We start from the raw sequence: 20117 nt of genomic DNA, 5'->3' as shown, positions 1-20117 counted from the left end.
TTTTTTTTTTACCACCCCCATGATTTATGATTTTTGTTTACGTTCAGACAAAAGACGAGAATGTTTCCTCTGTCCCTCTCTACTTCTCCCTCTCTTGGCTTTTCTGAAACCAATTAACGGACAAAGATATGAAAAATTAAAGCCAATTATATATCTTCCATCGATCAAGAAGACGAGGCATTGCCATGGTTAGAGAACAACAAAAAAACATGTGCTTTAGGACATGTTTGTCTGAAGCATGAATGGGTATTCAAAATAAGTGGCAGGAAGAGATTCCTTGTGAGAGTGGGCTTGGCTGTGGGATGCTGTGATCAAGGACAAAACCAATGAAGACATGGATGGATGTCTGTGTTTTGTCTGTGCTTGCATCGTTATGATCTCAATTAAAATCTTTCCAAAAAAACATTGATAGATTCCAAATTAAATAAATTCAATAAGTTATTTCTTCTTTCTATTTGTTATCATTTTATAGTAAAATTTTCTCTTTCTTTTTTCTAACATTCAACATAAAAATTTCAAGCGATCTACCAATAACATGTTTTAAAATAAATTTTCATTTTAAATTGAGTTATTGAAACTTATTTTACTGATACTTAATTTGCAAGTACCTCTCATCAATAAAATATTAATCCTTAGTTATAGAATCTTTTTTCTTTTTCACCTACAAATTATTATTAAATTCTTTTATTGGAAACTTGTATTAATTGCGATATTATTTAAATCATATGAAAGAGTTTCATATAAAAAGTTATTAGATTATATGATTGTTAAAAACAAATATAGTAAAAGTTACCATACAAATACTAATTATTTTGAAGGATTAGTTATATTTCAGTGAAAAAATAAATTATTCTTTAAATAAAATTTGATAACTATATCAACGACTTTATTATTGTGTCGATGCACGAATTTAAATAAAAGATCAAATAGTAAGTCGCAAAACAACGATAACAATCATAATATTAGAATGAGATAAAAAAATCAGGTTTAGTCAATATTAAATAAAAAAGTTTAATATTTATAAAATAAATAAATAATCAGAAATTTAAAATTGAAACTAATCAAAAGAGTTTAAGGGTTACATGAGTTACTATAACTTAAAAAAAAAAAAAGCTCCAAATACACTTAGTTACACCATCTAATAAAATATTATTATTATTTCAATTGACTACAACAATAGTAGGAGAAAATTGATGATTATAAATAGTATCAGTGTTGAATTTCAAAATTCTATAAAAAGAATGCAACCAGATCTCCTGATGCCGATAACTGTTTGGTGACTATATATGTTTAAAAAATTAAGCAGAATTACGTCACTTACCATTGGATAAGCATCCACAGCATTACATATAAACAGACTTTAATTTTTTGTGTATTCTGCACTTTAATTAGTTGATCATTGAACGTTTTTGCCTATATTTATGTACTTGAGAGTCGGATGACATATCATGTATAATAAGAAAAGCTATAAAGATTGCACCCATCCAGCGGTCCAGAAGGTTTGCATGATTTCTTATATGTATTTTTATTTATTTTAATTATAAACAAATTATTACTTTATAGACTATTATATATAAATTTATCATTATGGCATATAGTTCTAACATTCCAGCTCCTCCTGGAAACAATTTCTCCATGCATCCATCCAGGTGATTTCAGATATAAATGCAATCTAAAATGAAAACCAATTCACTCAAATTTAAATAGAGTATAATTTAAAAATAAAATCTAAAAATATATTAAATAATTCTATTTTTTCTTTAATTGATCCAAACGACACGCGTATATAGAACAATCAAATGAAAAAAATTTATATTTTATATTAAAATTCATCATTTCGTAATAGGATTCGTCATTATTTCAACAACCCATAAGGAAAAAGTAAAGGTTCAAGAAAGAACCAGAAAACGACACGTCAAATACATTAAGGCACGACATACTGTTGCCACGTCAGTTGCGATAGACACGTGTTCTCACTACTAATCTCCTTTTCTCCAGAATGCTCCGTCTCTCCTCTTTTCTTCGCTTCTGCGTTCTGCATTCTGCACTCCTCAACTGATTCGAAAATCACAAAGTAATTCCTCCAATAGAAAGCAAAATGGAGCAACCAAGATTAGCTGCTACTGCAACTAGATTTTATAGGGCCCTCTATTTAGCACACAATCAAGCTCGACAACGAGGATTTGCCGCTGCTTCTTCTGGTCGTTCCGCTGACCCTGCCGTTTACTCCGAGGACCGTGATCATGAACTGAAACCTGCCGTTCCGTCTGGGAAACACGAAGTAAGTCTCTCTTCTTTCTTTTATTCTCTCTCCCTCGCGCTGAACTTCAAAGTGAGACTCTGTTGCTCTCGTTTTTATTATTTTGTTTGAGCGGACGTGAAATCGCAGAGCGTTTGACGTTGCAGGAAACTAGAAATCTATACGAGCCTGACTCAACCAAGAGGGAAACGGAAACAGAAGCACAATACAAACCCACTAAAGAAACCCAACCTTCGGCACAACCAAGACCACTGCATGTTTCTTCTCCTAGGCACGAAAGCAATGGAGTGAACCGTCCTGTAGAACCACAGATTCAACAAAAACGTCAGAACTCACCGGTTATCCTTGAAGAAATAAGCTGTGCGGGGCTTGATGGGACCCCATGGCCGATGGAGAAGGGAACCCAAGTACAAGGAAACGATAATGATTACTATAGGCATCACAAGGCGTCCCCTTTATCGGAGATTAAGTTTGCAGACACTAGGAAGCCGATAACAAGGGCAACTGATGGCACTGCATATGATAGTGGAATGGGCAGAGACGTAATTGGGTGGCGACCTGAGCAGCTTTACACGGCTGAGGAAACGTTGGAAATGGCTCAAAGGACATGGAGAGAGAATGCTATGCGTGGTGATCCTGATTCTCCACACGGACGGGTTCTGAGAGTTCTTCGTGGGGAGTGGTTTTGAGTATTCGGAATATGCTGTTTGATAGAATTCCTTTTGGGTGTTGTGAAGATGTAATAATTCATGCAATCGTCAGATTGTATCTCAAGTTCTTAACGTAATGAAAGTTTTAGAGGGATATAAAGAGCGTGTTGATATGAGCTACAGTAGCTAAGCAAGCCACATTGAAATTGAATGGTAATTGACTTGGATTGGAAGCAAACAAATGGTGATTTGGCACTTTAATTACCTTAACAAGTAATCAACTTTGGGCAATGAGTTTCAATCTGAAAAAACCTAGTATTGGTCAACCGGTTTCGGCTTTTAGCTTAACAAAAATTCAGCAGTGAAAGTTTTAATCCGAAACAACCAAATATTGGTTTATTGGCTCGGCTGAGCATGGTAATTAAGCTTCGGTATTTATGGTGTCTTGAAGGACATAAGACACTTCACGCTTATTGCGGAAAATCTCAAATATGCTGGCTATCATATTTGCGCAGGGGAGCATAAACGACAAATTTTCTTCTTAATTATAAATGTTAATTCCTATTTTTGGTAAAATATGAATCGAAAATTAAATACGAAAAATAAAGAAAATATATAATCCAATTCTATCACCTTTTAATTAAATCTAACCTCTTGTGGTAGGAGAATACAATAGGATATGAAATCAAAACAAATGTCGGCAGAGTAAGTTTGATTGTTGCAAAGAGGGATAAGGGACAGTGCTCTTGAAATGCTTATACGAGGGAAAACAGAGTAATAAGAGGACCACGTCCACTATTTGCTAATTTTATTTTCCGTCTAGTGATAATGGTGCATAAAAATGTTGCGGTCACCAATACACACTATATTTTGCCCTCTCCCTATCGCTACACTTTGCTGCTTCTCTTTATCTTCAATCCTCCTCATCCCCTCGAGTTTGCCACAAGCATTTGCCATTGCCAATCACCATGAGAATTCTGTTGATCATCACTTCCCTAGCATTTATTTTCTCCTTGACCACATCAACAACAACAGAAACAGCAGTCTACAAAGCCCAAACGCCATGCACAATGTGCTACTCCTGCGAGAACCCATGTCAACCCCTTCCATCTCCACCGCCACCACCCGTTCTCCCCAAATGCCCCCCACCGCCTCCACCTCCTTCTCCTCCTCCACCACCACCGCCAGCTCCCCCTGAATGTCCACCACCACCAGCTCCAGAGGAAGAATGCCCTGCATGCGTACTACCGCCTCCAATTCCGCATCTGCCTCCTAGGCAGCCTCGTTATGATCCTCCACTCAGTGGTTCATTTTATGCGCCTCCAGTTCCCGGTTATGGGAATAACCCGATGCCTTACTTCCACGATTACAACCCTTCTTCTGCCTTCAACTCTGTCCATTTGCAACTGCAACAGGTTGTTTTAGCTGTTTTGCTTTACCTGATCACTCTATGCTGCTTCTAACAAGAAAAATAATGTCGTTATGAATATATGGAACTTCTGAGCAGTTCATGATCAGCCAATAGGAATTGACAGTAGAGAAAAATGCATGACTGCATTAGAAGAAGAAAAAGAAATAAGGTTTGTAGTTTGTCGAGTGGTATGGGAAAAGTCCTATTTCAGACTCTACATTTATAATGCATTAATATGGTATGTTCTTTGTGTTCTTATGAATTGTACAGTAATAATAATAAATTGGAGTTTTTATTTCAACTCTACTACTTAATTAATTGGTTTCTACCTATTATTATGGTCTTACGTTGTTGCAGCTTGCCAATGATATTGTATTGTTATTATTATTGAACATGTCAACAAGAGAGAAGATAACGATAAGCCATTATATTGACTAAATGTGTATGATTTCTCCATACATCGTTTTTGTTTATATATATAATATATGGACTTTATAGAAATAAGATCAATGACTGATAATCATAGTGTTGTTTCCTTATGAAAGATCGAAGGAGCTCCTTAGAGATGGTTTAAACTAGAGACGATGTCTTTTTGACGATTTCGGGCATTACCTTTTTGCTTTAATTAAAGAAATTGATACTTTGAAATGAAATCTCAACGAATACCTAAATCGCTAAAGCTAAAAAAGAACATGATATTTATTTCATCAACTTAATTTCATTTTTCCACTTTCTTGGATTTTTTACTTAACACTTGGGTCTTAGGTTAGTATTAAAAGGTTTTAGTGAATTCTGTGATATGTTATCCAATGATAAAGTGAGTATATATAGGCTGAAAAAATCAACAGAATCACATAAAAAATCTCAACCAAATATGAAAATATGGATCAGATAAAAAAAATAATAAAATCAATAAAGATTCAAATTGAATAACAAATTGAGACCAAGTAAACAATAGTCATAATCAGTTCCTTGTTATGCCCTGCAAGTTGTGTGGCGATATCAACGAGACCCAACTTGTTGAAAACTCGTTCGAAAGTCGCCTTTGGTAAAGGTTTGGTAAGAAGATCAGCAACTTGATCAGCTGAGTGCAGATGGTGGACTTCAACTTCTTTCTTCTGTACATAGTCTCGAACAAAGTGGAAATCTATAGCAATATGTTTCATCTTGTTATGTAAGACTGGATTGTCGCAAACATAAGTAGTACTGAGATTATCACACATGATTCGTGGAGTGGAGGGTGGAACACAAAGCTCTTGTAGTAGACTGGTAATCCAATTGATTTCAGCAACTGTACTTGCAATAGCACGGTACTTCGCTTCAATAGAAGATCACGAAATTGCTTTTTGTTTTTTAGAAGACCATGAAATAGGTGAACTGCCAAAATACACAACGCACCCTGTCGTGGAAGTTCGATCGGCAGGATCTCCCGCCCAATCAGAGTCTGAGTAAGCTATAAGACGAGCATCTAACTCTTTGGCTATTTTTATTCCGTAAGTAGATGTCTGACTCAAATAGCAAAGTAGGCGCTTAGCAGCCTTTCAGCGTGATAAACGGGGATCATGCATGTATTAAGAAAGCTTGCTAACTGTGAAGGCAATATCTGAACGAGTAAACGAAAGATAATGAAGTTTACCAATCACTCGTCTAAAAAGAGTACCACCTGCAGGGTCCTCTGTAGTAGTAGCAGTAAGTGTCGTCGATGAAGTCATTGGAGTTGGTACTCCTTTACAGTTCTGCATATCAGCATCACTCAAAAGATCCTTAATGTATTTTTGTTGTGAAAGTAATAATCCATTGGAAGAGGGTATGACTTCTATGCCTAAAAAATAATGAAGTGGACCGAGATCTTTTAGCGGAAAACGTTTGGATGATAAGTTAATCATCTGTTGTACCCCATATTGTTGATTGCCTATAACTATGATATCATCCACGTAAATTAACGTGTAAATAGTCAAACCAGATTTTTGTAAAATGAATAAGGAAGAATCTGATTTGAATTTGATAAAACCAATAGTCAACAGAAAGTTCTTGAGCTCATTATACCATGTGCGTGGCGCTTGCTTAAGGCCATAAATAACCTTTTTCAATTTGCAAACATGAGTGGATCGTACTGAGTCTTCAAAGCCAGGTGGTTGTCTCATGAAAACTTCTTCTTATAAGCGATCTTGTAGAAAGGCGTTGTTGACATCAAGTTGTTTCATAGACAAATTACGTTTTATTGTAAGGGTGAGCACAAGACGGACAGTGGTGGACTTGATCACAGGACTGAAACTGGAGTGATCTAAGCCAGGGCGTTGAGTGAAGCCCTTGCCAATGAGCTTTGCTTTGTACCTGTCAACAGAATCATTCGAGTGATGCTTAATACGAAATAACCATTTACAATCAACCGCATTCTTTGACAGATCATTGGGTACCAATTCCCAGGTATGATTTTGGACAAGTGCTTCATATTCATGCTTCATAGTTGAATGCCATAATGGATCAAGTTTGGCTTGTTTGTATGCTCTGGAAAGTTTGTGGGCTATATGTACTGTGGTGTGGAATTATTTTGGTTTGAGATTACCGGTTTTGGATCGGGTGGTGGGGAGGATTTGGGGCTTTATTATGCAGTGTCGGATGTGTAGTTGGTATGGTGATGGGTGGATTAACAGTTAGGGCTATTGGTGAAGCTGAAATAGATGGTGAAGGATGAGTAGTATGTGGATGAGAGAGGGACATAGAAGAGGGAAGTGAATTACCTGATGGTGGCACTGTAGTTGGAGCAGAGAAATTTGGACTGAATGGCAAAGAAAGAGTCGTGACTAGATCTGGCAAATTGAGATTGAGATGGGAAGTGTTGGTTGCTTCTTGTGAGACGTTGGTGTTTAAAAAATCCCACATGATATCAGATGCAATATTTTTTTAATTTTGAAAAAATATTTTTAAAAGCAAAAATATTTTTAAAAATCAAAACTATCACCGTATAAATAAAGTTTGAAATTTATTGGATCAAAATACTGATGAATATAATATTTATTCGAAAAACCTAAATAAACACAAAGAGAAAATCGTAGTACTAATTTATTTTTGGTGCAAGGGTGTAATTAAAGGTAACAATGACAGCCAAAAATTTTAATTGAATCATATTTTGGAGTTGTTTGAAATAAAATCTCATAAGAACTTTGATGATTTAAATTCAGTGTGATTAAACGATAAAAACACGCAAAACTCCAAAATATTTGTGAAAGGGAGGCTTGAGATAAAAATATTTTTGGTTGTTTCTATTATTTGACGATATCATCGTTCGACAAGAGCCATGTGGTGTATAAGGCGGTGAAATTAAATGTTCAATGCCATGGACTTGCAAATATGACGATAGACTTTGAAATTCTCCTCTTCTATCAGTGTAGAGACTCAAAATTTTTATTTGAAAATGTTTTTCCAATAGTGAATGTAAAGTAGAAAAAATCTCTGTAATTTCCTGTTTGGATTTTAAAGTGTATAACTACATATTTTTTGAATAATAATCCACAAATAATATATAGTAGCATTTTTTTATCAATGGAAATTGTAGGGGAAGGGCTTTGTAGATCGCTATATATAGTTTGCAGTGGTTTCTTACTTTTAAACTATATTTTGCAAAAGAAAATCGATGATTTCATTAGAATTGTAAGGATGAAAATAGATGTACTTGAATCACAAATAAGAATGGAATATTTATGCAAAAATTTTTGTAAAATTTTATTATTGAGATGACCTAGACGCCTATGCTCGAGATCTTGAGAAATTATGAGATTGCATTGTGGATGTATGCTTGGACTTTTTGGTGGCCATTCATACGATCCAACTTTATTCTGCCTGCAAATTAGAGTATCCTTCACAAAATAATGAAAAGGAAAAACCTCATTGATGTATTATTATCACGAAAAATCTGAGAGACTGAAAGAAGCTTATTTTTTATTTGATCAGAACATAAAATACAAAGAAGTTTGAAAGTGAGGTTTGAAGCATGAGTATCAGCATTACTAGTATGGGATATTGGAATGGAGTTGCCATTACCCATATAGATCTCATCTTGATCGTGATAGTCATGTATGGTAGTTAAGTCATTGGCATCAGACATAATATGATGAGTTGCTCCGGAATCAAGAATCCAATGCTGTTGTTGTTACAAGAGATGGCCAGCATAATTGGCTTTGGCTTAGAGATGATCATGAGATTGAGAGCGATATACTCGTGTAGTGTGATTTGGGCGATCACAGAGCTGACAGCGGACTATGTCCTCATTAGTTTGAGAGTTTGTCTTGGACCACCATGAAGAATTGTTACGATTTATATTCTGTCTAGATTGTGGGCATCACCAATTTTGATTGGATTTAACCTGTTGCTGATAAGAGCAATTCATTGGATGGCGAATGTTGCGGGATGGGTGGGAGTTGCTTCGTTGAGCGACAACAGCTGTAATATGAGGTGTCTTCTTAGCATCTTTATAAGTTCCTCGTATGAAATGTGTTACAGGTTATACAGGAAGGAAGTAAATATGTTACTATAGGAAATAAATATTGATAGATGGGTTAGTTACTTAATCTCGTATAATCATAGGCTTGATTTTTTTTTTTTTAGATACCGTCTCTCATGTATAAATAGGTTATAATCTTTATTGTGAAATATAATAAAATATTATATTTCTATATGGTATCAGTCATTCTCGCAAAAATTTAATTTTTTTTTCTCTCATCACGTTTTAAAATTTTTTGAGACTTAGAACTTCTATTCTTTTGTGTTACCTACCTAGGGTAATATCTGTCTACCTAGAGAGGATGCCGAAATTGTCTTGCAACCCGCTTGTCAGATCTATAGTTCATTTGCCATTTGGGTGTTGGCTGGAGGCGTTTAGTTGCCTTGCAACCCGCTTGTCAGATCTGTGGTTCGTTTGCCGTTTGGGTGTTGGGTTATCTTCCTTTAATTCGTTTGAAGGGTAAAGGAATATAGAATTTTGGTTGAAATGATTTTTTAGAGTAAGACCCATACTATTAAAATTATCCCAATGTCTTCAGTAACCGCTGAGACAGGTAAAACGTGTCTTATTTTCTTTTCATATAAATGGGTCATTGATTCTGGTGCCACAGATCACATGACGGGTAATCCTCATATTTTTACTAATTTTCGATCTCATAAAGCACCTTCTCTTGTATTATAGTTGATGGATCAATGATTAAGCATAAATTAGCAACATTTTTATTATCTTTATCATTGCTTATTTACACATTTTTCAGCTTAATTTATGCTTTTTATCTTGTTTTTATAGAAAAGGAAGAAATTGGAAAATTGGAGAAAAAGTGCAGAAAAGGCTGGAAAAGTGATCGGGTCAGAGTGATTTGGCCAAATCACTCGCAGAGACTGGCCAAATCATTTGCAGAAGCAGAAACCTGGAACTATCTCACAGGAAAGTGATTGGGTCAGAGCAATTTGGCCAAATCAGACAGAGGAAGCAGAGAAATCGAGCTGAGGCAGAAAAACCCGGAAGTGAATTTTCAGAAGTGATTGGGGCAAGCGATCTGCCCAAATCACCTGCCCAAACCGCCCCAATCACAATGACAGCAGAAATTGACAGTAGAGCGGGAAAAAGAGAAAAATCAAAATTAAAAAGAATAAAAGTCCAAATTCACTTCAAACACTGCCAGCTCATATCCAAAAGCCACAAGGATGTCCTTCTACCAAGAGAATTCCATCTACAACAAAATACAAAACCCAAGGAGGAATCAAAGACTACAAAGAAGACCAAATCAAATTGAGATTTCAAAACTCTAATCAAATTGGAATTGGGATTCTCCAGCTATAAAAGGGCAGCATCCAAACCAGCAAAGGGAGCATCTAATCTTCGAAAATCTACAGAAAATACAGCAGCTTGTCCTTTTCTTTTTTTCTCTTTTCTTTTGTGATTTTTGTCCACCATGAGTGGCTAAATTCCATTCCTTTCTAGTTGAAATTGGGGAAATTCATATTTGTGATGAATTGAGAGATTTAAAACTCCATTATTAAACTCTTATTTGCTTTCAATATTTATACAACTTGATCTTTCTATAATTATTGCTTTACACTTGGAATTAATTTAGGCCTATTGCTTTCAATTGTTTGAGTAATAAATTGTTTGAATGATTTAAGTCCGTAATTGCTTAGGTTGTTTAAACTCAAGTTTAATCGGTTGCATAATCTAAACTTGACCACGCGGTTGGCAAGGTTAGAATTAGGTTTCTCTAAGTCTTAATGCAGTCAACAATTGTTCGATGCTAAAAGCCCTAAGGACGTTCCTTGGCAACTTGTTGATTAGTGTTTGATTAGCGGACGTTTCCTAATCGAACTAGAACTAAGGAGGAATTTGGTTGTGAGAAGCGTCTTCCACAACCAAAACTAATTTACTGAATTAAAATAGGAGTACTAAATAATCAATGATCAATTCTGAACAAACTGAAATAGATCCATACTTCAACTAGAATCTTTTTCCCATTGAAATTCTCACTTATTTAAATTATTGCTTTCTCTTGCTTTTTAGATTTAATTCATCAAAACAAACCCCCCTCTTTTTATTTATTTGTTATTTATTTGTTCAAGTCATTATTAGGAAAGTCCGTAGTGTCAAATCCCTATGGTTCGATCCTATTACCATTATCTACAAGTTAATTGTTGATTGTTTAATAGGTTTATTTTTTACGGTTTCGACAACCGCTATCAAAAATTGGCGCCATTGCCGGGGATTTGATCTAACTAACGTATTTTCCTTTTATGACCAGGGCTGATCGTAAAGAAGCTCTTCTTTACGATCCAAAAATTGAACACACTACCAAGACCTTACAAGCATGGCTACGGTAAGTATGTCTTTTCTCTCTTCTCAAATTTCTGAACTAACCTCTATTGTGAGAAATTATGGTATAGGTCAAGCTCAACAAGTTCAACAACTTCAGCGAATCAGACCATGTGAGATTTGCACATATTTAGGACACCCAACTGATCGATGTCCTACACTTTATGAGGATTACCAGCAAGTACATGCCTTTGGTGGATTCAATAGCCAGCCAAGATATGATCCCTACCTTGATACCTACAATCCATGTTGGAGGGACCACCCAAATTATGGCTATGCAAAGGCTGACTACTACCAAAACTATCAAGCCCAAGCAACACCTCAAAGCTCCAATATGGAACTTGAAGAGATGATAAGGAAATTGAAAATTTCTGGGAAAATTCTCCAACAGCAAGTGGATCAAGCGGTCAACTCAGTGAACGCGCACATATTAAGAAGAGAGGAAGAGCTTCAAGATCTATGGGACGATGACAAAAGTTCCCAAGAAACAGAACGAGCTGTTGAGTCTGCTGCACAAATCACCACTGCACTTGAAACTGAACCAGCTGCTGAATTTACTTCATCTGTTACTTTATTTATGCACAAAACACTGCAGTACTTGCTTCTATACCTGCTGAATATGTCGCAAGAACGAGCTGCAAAATTGTTGAACTAACTGCTGTCCAAACAGCACTTGTTGAAGCTTCTGCCACCCAAGAGACAGCAATACATACTGCTGTTGTTGAAAATATTGCAGCACCTGCTGTAAAAAATTCAGACTTTGCTGCTGACCAAGCCGCTGAAGATAGAGACAGCAACTGCTGTCCACCTGCTGAAACTGCCAAAATTACACCAGAAATTACAGAATTTGCTGCTGTCCAAAGTGCTGAAAACAGAGACAGCAACTGCTGTCAAACTGCCACTGCTGCTCGCAAATCAGCACCAGCCGAAGTACCTGTTACATCCCCTGCTGCTGTCCAAAAATCAGCAACCTCAAAAACTGAACCAGAACCTACTGCTGTCCAAAAATCAACACCAACCGAAGCTCCTGCTGCAGAAACAACACCTGCTGTCCAAAAATCAGCAACCTCAGAAATTGCTCCAACTGAACCAGAAGTTGCTGCACTTGCTGAACCAGCAACATACATCACAGTACCAACATCTACCAAAGCACAGTTTGCAACCCTTGCTGCTGTCCGAAAACCAGCAACTGCTGTGTTTGCCCAAACAACACAGCCCACTGCTGTGTTTGCCCAAACAGTACAGTCCCCTGCTGAAATTACTGAAACAGCACAGTCCCCTGCTGAAATTTCTGAAACAGAGCAGCCCCCTGCTGAACCAGCACAACCCACTGCTGTATTTGCCCAAACAGCTGCTAAAATGGTAGAATACAATATGCAAGCTGCTGCAACCAAACCAGCCCAAAAACTAGAAGTTTTTGCCAAAAAAATTCCAGAACCAGTTGATAGTTTATATATCATTAACTTTATGAGTCAAGAAATTTTTGATATGGATCAAAATGATATGCTAACCAATGATTTTTGTAGGGAGGACAGCCAAGAAGATGAAAAGAGCCAAGGAGAGCTGAAGCAAACAACAAATGACTGTTGCATGCAGAAGACAGATTGCTGTTTGCCCAAACAAACTGGACAAACAAGCAGACAGAAGGCAGAACAATCCCCCAAACAGCCAGTTGAGACAGATGACAGTCTGCCCAAATCACTTCAGCAAGCAGAAAATAGGATGCCCAGACCAGTTGGGCAAACAGCTCCTGAACAGCCAGCAAAGAAGCAACAAGCAGATTGCTATTTGCCCACACAGCAAGAGAAGGCAGAAGTTGATCTGCCCAAATCACCAGTATAGGCAGATCCTGATCTGCCCAAATCACCGGTACAGGCAGATTCTGACTTGCCCAAATCGCTGGAACAGACAGACATGATAGAGAGTGATCTGCCCAGATCACCAGACCCAGCATCAGGCAATCTGCCCAAATCAGTGAGCAGGCAGCAGGCAGCAGACCAAACAGCAACTACACCAGTTCTGAAAACTCTGCCCGGACACCTCAAATATGCCTATTTGGGGGCTGAAAAAACACCACCAGTCATAGTTTTCAATCAGCTAAGCCAACAAGATGGAGAAAGCCTCCCACAAGTATTGAGAAAGCACAAGAAAACCATAGGATGGACCTTGGAGGATATAAAAGGCACCTCAAGACCATTCGGTGGAGGCTCATCTCACCAGAATCAAAGACAGGATGCAGCATATGGAGCACCTGCTCCAACTGCTGGTGGACAACTTTCTGCCCGCAGATCATGACAGACAGTGATTTGGCCAAGTGATTTGCCCAAATCACTTGCCCAAATCACCCCAGGCCAGGAAGTCCCTTTCTCTCTCACTTTTTATTTATATGTTTTACATTGAGGACAATGTCTAGGCTAGGTGTGGGGGTACTGTTTGTTAGGTTATTTTTGTATTGATTACACTATCTTTTGCTTTCTTTTCATTTCTTTTTGCATCTTTTTGCCCTAACACACACACCAAAAAAAAAAATTTTCTTTTCACACATTTTTTCTTTGCACATATTTTTCACTTTCTGCACACACACACAGAATTTTGTCTTAGCTTTTGCTCTACTCAGCATAGATAACAAGGTTAAAAGAGCTTCCTATCTCATGACCCCATTGATTTGCCACCCCCTTTAGGCCTAAATTGAATCACTTACAGTATGCTACCTTTACTTAGGAAGTTCTTTTCTTAAATTGAATCCTTAAATTTGCTGTGGTCAAGGGAAATAAAAATATAAATACATGCAAATAAAAAGTTGGTGTACCTCCCTAAAAGCTGATTTGCCCAAACTGTTATGAAAAGAAAAGAAAAAGAAAAACCAGCACAAAACACAAATCATAAACCTGTTCCTATGGCCAAATAAGCTATGAACAGAGCTAGTAGCCACTTGAACAAGTGACTAACTGAGTAACTGGGGGTGGGTATCACCAATATGCACCTTCGCATAAAAAGGTTAGTGACTTTTTCAGGCAAGAATAAAAAGTGCTGCTGAAAAAAAAATAAAAATAAAATAAAATAAAATAAAATAAAATGCTCAAAGAAGGGCAAGTCACTCTTAGAGGTTGCATTGAGCTTATACAAAGAGAATAAGCATGATTGAATCAAAAACCTTTCTCTTGACCATGATAGGTGAAAGGAAACAAGGAAAAGAGAGAACAACCTTGGTGCATGTACTCTATACTGTAATACTTCAATTTAGAAGTCTAGGGGGGCTGATTAAGTGGTACTTAGGCTCAAAAGAAAAAGGGGCTTGATTGACTAAGTTGTTTGTTGCTTGAGGACAAGCAAAAAGCTAGGTGTGGGGGTATTTGATCAAGCATAAATTAGCCACATTTTTATTATCTTTATCATTGCTTATTTACACATTTTTCAGCTTAATTTATGCTTTTTATCTTGTTTTTACAGAAAAGGAAGAAATTGAAAAATTGGAGAAAAAGTGCAAAAAAGGCTGGAAAAGTGATCGGGTCAGAGTGATTTGGCCAAATCACTCGCAGAGACTGGCCAAATCATTTGCAAAAGCAGAAACCTAGAACTATCTCACAGGAAAGTGATTGGGTCAGAGCAATTTGGCCAAATCAGACAGAGGAAGCAGAGAAATCGAGCTGAGGCAGAAAAACCCGAAAGTGAATTTTCAGAAGTGATTGGGGCAAGCGATCTGCCCAAATCACCCGCCCAAACCGCCCCAATCACAATGACAGCAGAAATTGACAGCAGAGCGAGAAAAAGGAAAAAATCAAAATTAAAAAGAATAAAAGCCCAAATTCACTTCAAACACTGCCAGCTCATATCCAAAAGCCACAAGGATGTCCTTCTACCAAGAGAATTCTATCTACAACAAAATACAAAACCCAAGGAGGAATCAAAGACTACAAAGAAGACCAAATCAAATTGAGATTTCAAAACCCTAATCAAATTGGAATTGGGATTCTCCAGCTATAAAAGGGCAGCATCCAAACCAGCAAAGGGAGCATCTGATCTTCGAAAATCTGCAGAAAATACAGCAGCTTGTCCTTTTCTTCTTTTCTCTTTTCTTTTGTGATTTTTGTCCACCATGAGTGGCTAAATTCCATTCCTTTCTAGTTGAAATTGGAGAAATTCAAATTTGTGATGAATTGGGAGATTTAAAACTCCATTATTAAACTCTTATTTGCTTTCAATATTTATGCAACTTGATCTTTCTATAATTATTACTTTACACTTGGAATCAATTTAGGCCTATTGCTTTCAATTGTTTGAGTAATAAATTGTTTGAATGATTTAAGTCCGTAATTGCTTAGGTTGTTTAAACTCAAGTTTAATCAGTTGCATAATCTAAACTTGACCACGCGGTTGGCAAGGTTAGAATTAGATTTCTCTAAGTCTTAATGCAGTCAACAGTTGTTCGATGCTAAAAGCCCAAAGGACGTTCCTTGGCAACTTGTTAACTAGTATTTGATTAGCGAACGTTTCCTAATCGAACTAGAACTAAGGAGAAATTTGGTTGTGAGAAGCGTCTTCCACAACCAAAACTAATTTATTGAATTAAAATAGGAGTACTAAATAATCAATGATCAATTCTGAACAAACTGAAATAGATCCATACTTCAACTAGAATCTTTTTCCCATTGAAATTCTCACTTATTTAAATTATTGTTTTCTCTTGCTTTTTAGATTTAATTCATCAAAACAAACCCGCTCTTTTTATTTATTTGTTATTTATTTGTCCAAGTCATTATTAGAAAAGTCCGTAGTGTCAAATCCCTGTGGTTCGACCCTATTACCACTATCTACAAGTTAATTGTTGATTGTTTAATAGGTTTATTTTTTACGGCTTCGACAACCGCTATCAATCAACCTATAATATTGAGGGTTTTGGGACTGTTAAACCTACTCCTTTTATTACCCTATTATATGTGCTAAGTTTACCTAAACTTGCATTTAATTTAATATCTGTGAGTAAACTTACCAAAGACCTAAATTGTTGTGTTTCCTTTTTTCCTGATCATTGTCTCATTCAGGATTTTGTGACGAAGCAGATTATTGGTGTAACAGCCCGGAAGTGATCCCCGGCACTGTTACCGCTCACGGCCCAGGGCTATCCCTCGCCTGGCCTCTTGCCACCTCGGGCTTTCCACTGGCGTCGTGAGCAGCTCTTAACATCCCTTCACCCTCACGGGTTCCGGGCAGGATTTGTCCCCTTGGGTTCTCGTCAAACGCATCCTTCCCCAAGTGGATTTGGCCTAAATTTCCCTTTGGAAATTAGGTCGCCTCCCCCACTGCTCGAACCCTTGACCTCCCACTTTAAGGGAATAGTCTGGTGAGAGTGAGTACCAATTGTTCCAATTGTTCCAATGGAACAATTGGTACTCACTCTCACCAGACTATTCCCTTAAAGTGGGAGGTCAAGGGTTCGAGCAGTGGGGGAGGCGACCTAATTTCCAAAGGGAAATTTAGGCCAAATCCACTTGGGGAAGGATGCGTTTGATGAGAACCCAAGGGGACAAATCCTGCCCGGAACCTGTGAGGGTGAAGGGATGTTAAGAGCTGCTCACGACGCCAGTGGAAAGCCCGAGGTGGCAAGAGGCCAGGCGAGGGATAGCCCTGGGCCGTGAGCGGTAACAGTGCCGGGGATCACGTCCGGGCTGTTACATAAAAAATCATGTATGGGATTAAACAGGTTTTCAGGATGTATGTCTGGCTTGCTACGGGTCCCGGCGGCCTTAAGTCGACCCGGATCCTAGCGTCGGTAGCGGTCCGATTTTCGGGTCGTTACAATTGGTAAAGGACATGTATCTAGGGTTCTCTACATTTTGGATGCATGGGTGCCTCAGCCTGTTGCCTGCTCCAGTGTCATGTCTCTGTTTGAAGTATATTATCGGTTAGGACACCCTTCTTTACCGGTTTTGAAGAAGTTGCGCTCTCAATTTCATGAGGTATCTTTACTGGAATATGAGTCATATCATTTTGCAAAACATCATCGAATCTCTTTAAGTCCTAGAGTTAATAAACGAGCTGAGTCTACTTTTGAATTAGTTCATTCAGATGTTTGGGGCCCATGTCCGGTTGGATCTAAGACTGGATTCAGATATTTTATCACTTTCATGGATGATTACTCTAGAATGACTTGGATTTATTTTATGAAGCATCATTCAAAAGTGTTTTCTCATTTTTTTTCGCCTTTTGTACTGAAATCAAGACTCAATTTAATGTTTCTGTGAAAATTTTGCGGAGCGACAATGCTAAAGAATATATGTCAGAATCATTCCAGACTTATATGATTCAACATGCTATTCTCCACCAATCACTATATGTTGATACACCCGCTCAAAATGGGGTAGCTGAAAGGAAGAATCGACATCTTCTTGAGATTGCTAGAGCTCTATTGTTTCAAATGCAAGTTCCTAAATAATTTTGGGCTGATACTGTCTCTACTGCATGCTTTCTCATTAATCGCATGCCTTTCGTAGTACTAAACGGTAATATTCCTTATAATGTCCTCTTTCCTAAGAAACTATTATTTCCTCTCGAACCATGATTGTTTGGCAGTACTTGCTATGTTCGGGATGTCAGATCTCATGTGACTAAACTTAATCCTAAAACTTTGAAGTGTGTTTTCTTGGGATATTTTCGCCTTTAGAAGGGGTATTGTTGTTACTCTCCAGACCTCAACAAGTATTTTGTCTCAACAGATGTAGTCTTTTCCGATAAAGTTTCTTTTTATCTTGTTGCACAAATCTCTCCTAATCAAGAGGATAATGATGAGTGGCTTATCTATAGAATCATATCTGATGGTGGGACCTCTTCTAGTATGCCTTCTGCTGCACAATCTGATGGTAACATTCCTCCAATACTCAGCCTCCTGTTAACCCGTCAGTTGTTCAAGTTTACTCTCGGAAACCAGTACCTGATGATAATGTCCTGCACCAGAATCTTCTTCGCCATTAGATCCACCACCGACTGACATTGACCTCTCCATTAGTCTTCGTAAAGGTAAACGACAGTGTAAATCTATCTATTCTATTGCTAATTTTTTGTCTTATGATCACCTGTCTCCTTCTTTTACCTCCTTAATTGTCTCTCTAGATTCCATTTCTTTGCCTAAGACAGTTAAAGAGGCCCTAGCTCATTATGGATGGCGTGATGCAATGTTTGAGGAGATCAAGACTCTAGATAAAAATCATACTTGGAAACTAGTTGATTTACCCTCTAGCAAGAAGGTTGTGGGGTGTAAATGGGTTTTTGCCATCAAAGTCAATCCAGATGGCTCCATAGCGAGACTTAAGGCCCGTCTTGTCGCCAAAGGTTATGCCCAAACCTATGGCATTGACTATTCTGATACTTTTTCTCCTGTGGCAAAAATGAACTCAGTTCGCTTGTTCATCTCCCTAGCTGCTTCTCAGCATTGGCCTTTACACCAATTAGATATCAAGAATACATTTTTACATGGTGACCTCCAAGAGGAGGTGTATATGGAGCAACCACCAGGGTTTGTTGCTCAGGGAGAGTATGGGAAAGTCTGCCATTTGAAGAAATTTTTATATGGTTTGAAGCAGAGTCCCCGTGCATGGTTTGAAAAGTTCAGTGAAGTTGGAAAGTTCAGTGAAGTTGTTCAAAAATTTGGGTTGAAAAAAAGCAAGTGTGACCATTCAGTCTTCTATAGAAATTCAGATACTGGTATTATTCTCCTTATTGTATATGTTGATGATATTGTCATTACAGAGAATGATAGTACATGGATCTTTTCTCTCAAAAGCTACTTGCATGCGAGTTTTCATACCAAAGGCTTGAGTCAACTTAAGTATTTCTTAGGAGTCGAAGTCTTGAGGAGTAAAAAAGAATTTTCTTGTCTCAAAGGAATTATGTCATTGACTTACTTACAGAAACTGGGAAGATGGGAGCTAAACCATGTAGCACACTAATAATTCCTAATATATGTCTTACAAAAGATGACGGAGACCCTTATGATGATTCAGAGAGGTACAGGAGGTTGGTTGGAAAGCTGAACTACCTTATGGTTATTACTTGGCCAGATATTATTTTTGTAATAAGTGTTGTAAGCCAGTTCATGTCTGTACCTAAGGTGAAATATTGGACCGCTCTAGAACAAATTCTATGTTATCTAAAAGGGATTCCTGGCTCGATATACTCTACAGAGATCATGGGCATACTGCACTTAAGTATTTTTTTGATGCTGACTGGGCGAGATTTAAAAGTGATAGAAGGTCGACTACAGTCTACTGTGTATTTGTTGGAGGAAACCTAGTATCTTTGGAAAGAAGCAAAATGTGGTATCCAGATCCAGTGCCGAGTCAGAATATAGGGTCATGGCTCAATCGACTTGTGAAATTTTGTGGATAAATCATCTATTGAAGGAAGCTGGTATGAATGTTGCATCACTCGCGAAACTTTAGTGTGATAATCAGGTTGCTCTTCACATTGCTTCCAATTCACTATACCATGAACGAACTAAGCATATTGAAGTTGATTGTCATTTCATCCGTGAGAAAATTCAAGAAAATTTAATCTCCACCAGTTATGTGAAGACAGGAGAGCAATTGGGTGATCTATTCACCAAAATTTTAAATGAGGCTCGAATTGAATATTTTTCTAATAAGTTGGGCATGATAAATATCTATGATCCAGCTTGAGAGGCGTGTCACAGGTTATATAGGAAGTAAATATGTTAACATAAGAAATAAATATTAATAGATGAGTTAGTTACTTAATCTTATGATATAATCATAGACTTTATTTTCCTTTCTATTTAAATACCATCTATCACGTATTAATAGATTATAAGTTATTGGCATCAGACATGATATGATGAGTTGGTCCGGAATCAAGAATCCAATGCTGCTGTCCTTACAAGAGATGGCCAGCAAAATTGGCTTTGGCTTGGAGATGATCATGAGATTGAGAGCGATATAC

The 20117-nt window shown here is 37.4% G+C and overlaps 2 protein-coding genes across 2 annotated transcripts; both read left to right on the top strand.

Annotated features, from left to right (window-relative positions):
• The first annotated feature begins 1969 nt into the window (after window positions 1–1969).
• Window positions 1970–3070, top strand: LOC110615117. Its single transcript, XM_021756829.2, has 2 exons — window positions 1970–2281; window positions 2407–3070. The coding sequence occupies exons 1-2, from the start codon at window positions 2099–2101 to the stop codon at window positions 2947–2949; spliced, it is 726 nt and encodes a 241-aa protein (XP_021612521.1). The 5' UTR covers window positions 1970–2098; the 3' UTR covers window positions 2950–3070.
• Window positions 3071–3744: 674 nt separating this feature from the next.
• Window positions 3745–4622, top strand: LOC110615998 (extensin-3). Its single transcript, XM_021758290.2, has one exon. It carries the CDS (start codon window positions 3879–3881, stop codon window positions 4371–4373), a length of 495 nt encoding a protein of 164 aa, XP_021613982.1. The 5' UTR covers window positions 3745–3878; the 3' UTR covers window positions 4374–4622.
• The last annotated feature ends 15495 nt before the right edge of the window (window positions 4623–20117 follow it).

Source organism: Manihot esculenta, chromosome 5 (genome assembly GCF_001659605.2).
Source record: "Manihot esculenta cultivar AM560-2 chromosome 5, M.esculenta_v8, whole genome shotgun sequence".
NCBI classification, from domain to species: domain Eukaryota; kingdom Viridiplantae; phylum Streptophyta; class Magnoliopsida; order Malpighiales; family Euphorbiaceae; genus Manihot; species Manihot esculenta.
Note: the sequence above shows the minus strand (reverse complement) of the source record. Positions and strands in the feature narration are given on the sequence as shown.

Bases quoted from the DNA above. Each gene is read 5' to 3' on its own strand.
- LOC110615117 (XM_021756829.2), top strand. From the start codon at position 2,099: ATGGAGCAACCAAGATTAGCTGCTACTGCAACTAGATTTTATAGGGCC. The intron at 2,282-2,406 runs GTAAGTCTCTCT...TTGACGTTGCAG, and splicing joins TTCCGTCTGGGAAACACGAA to GAAACTAGAAATCTATACGA.
- LOC110615998 (XM_021758290.2), top strand. From the start codon at position 3,879: ATGAGAATTCTGTTGATCATCACTTCCCTAGCATTTATTTTCTCCTTG.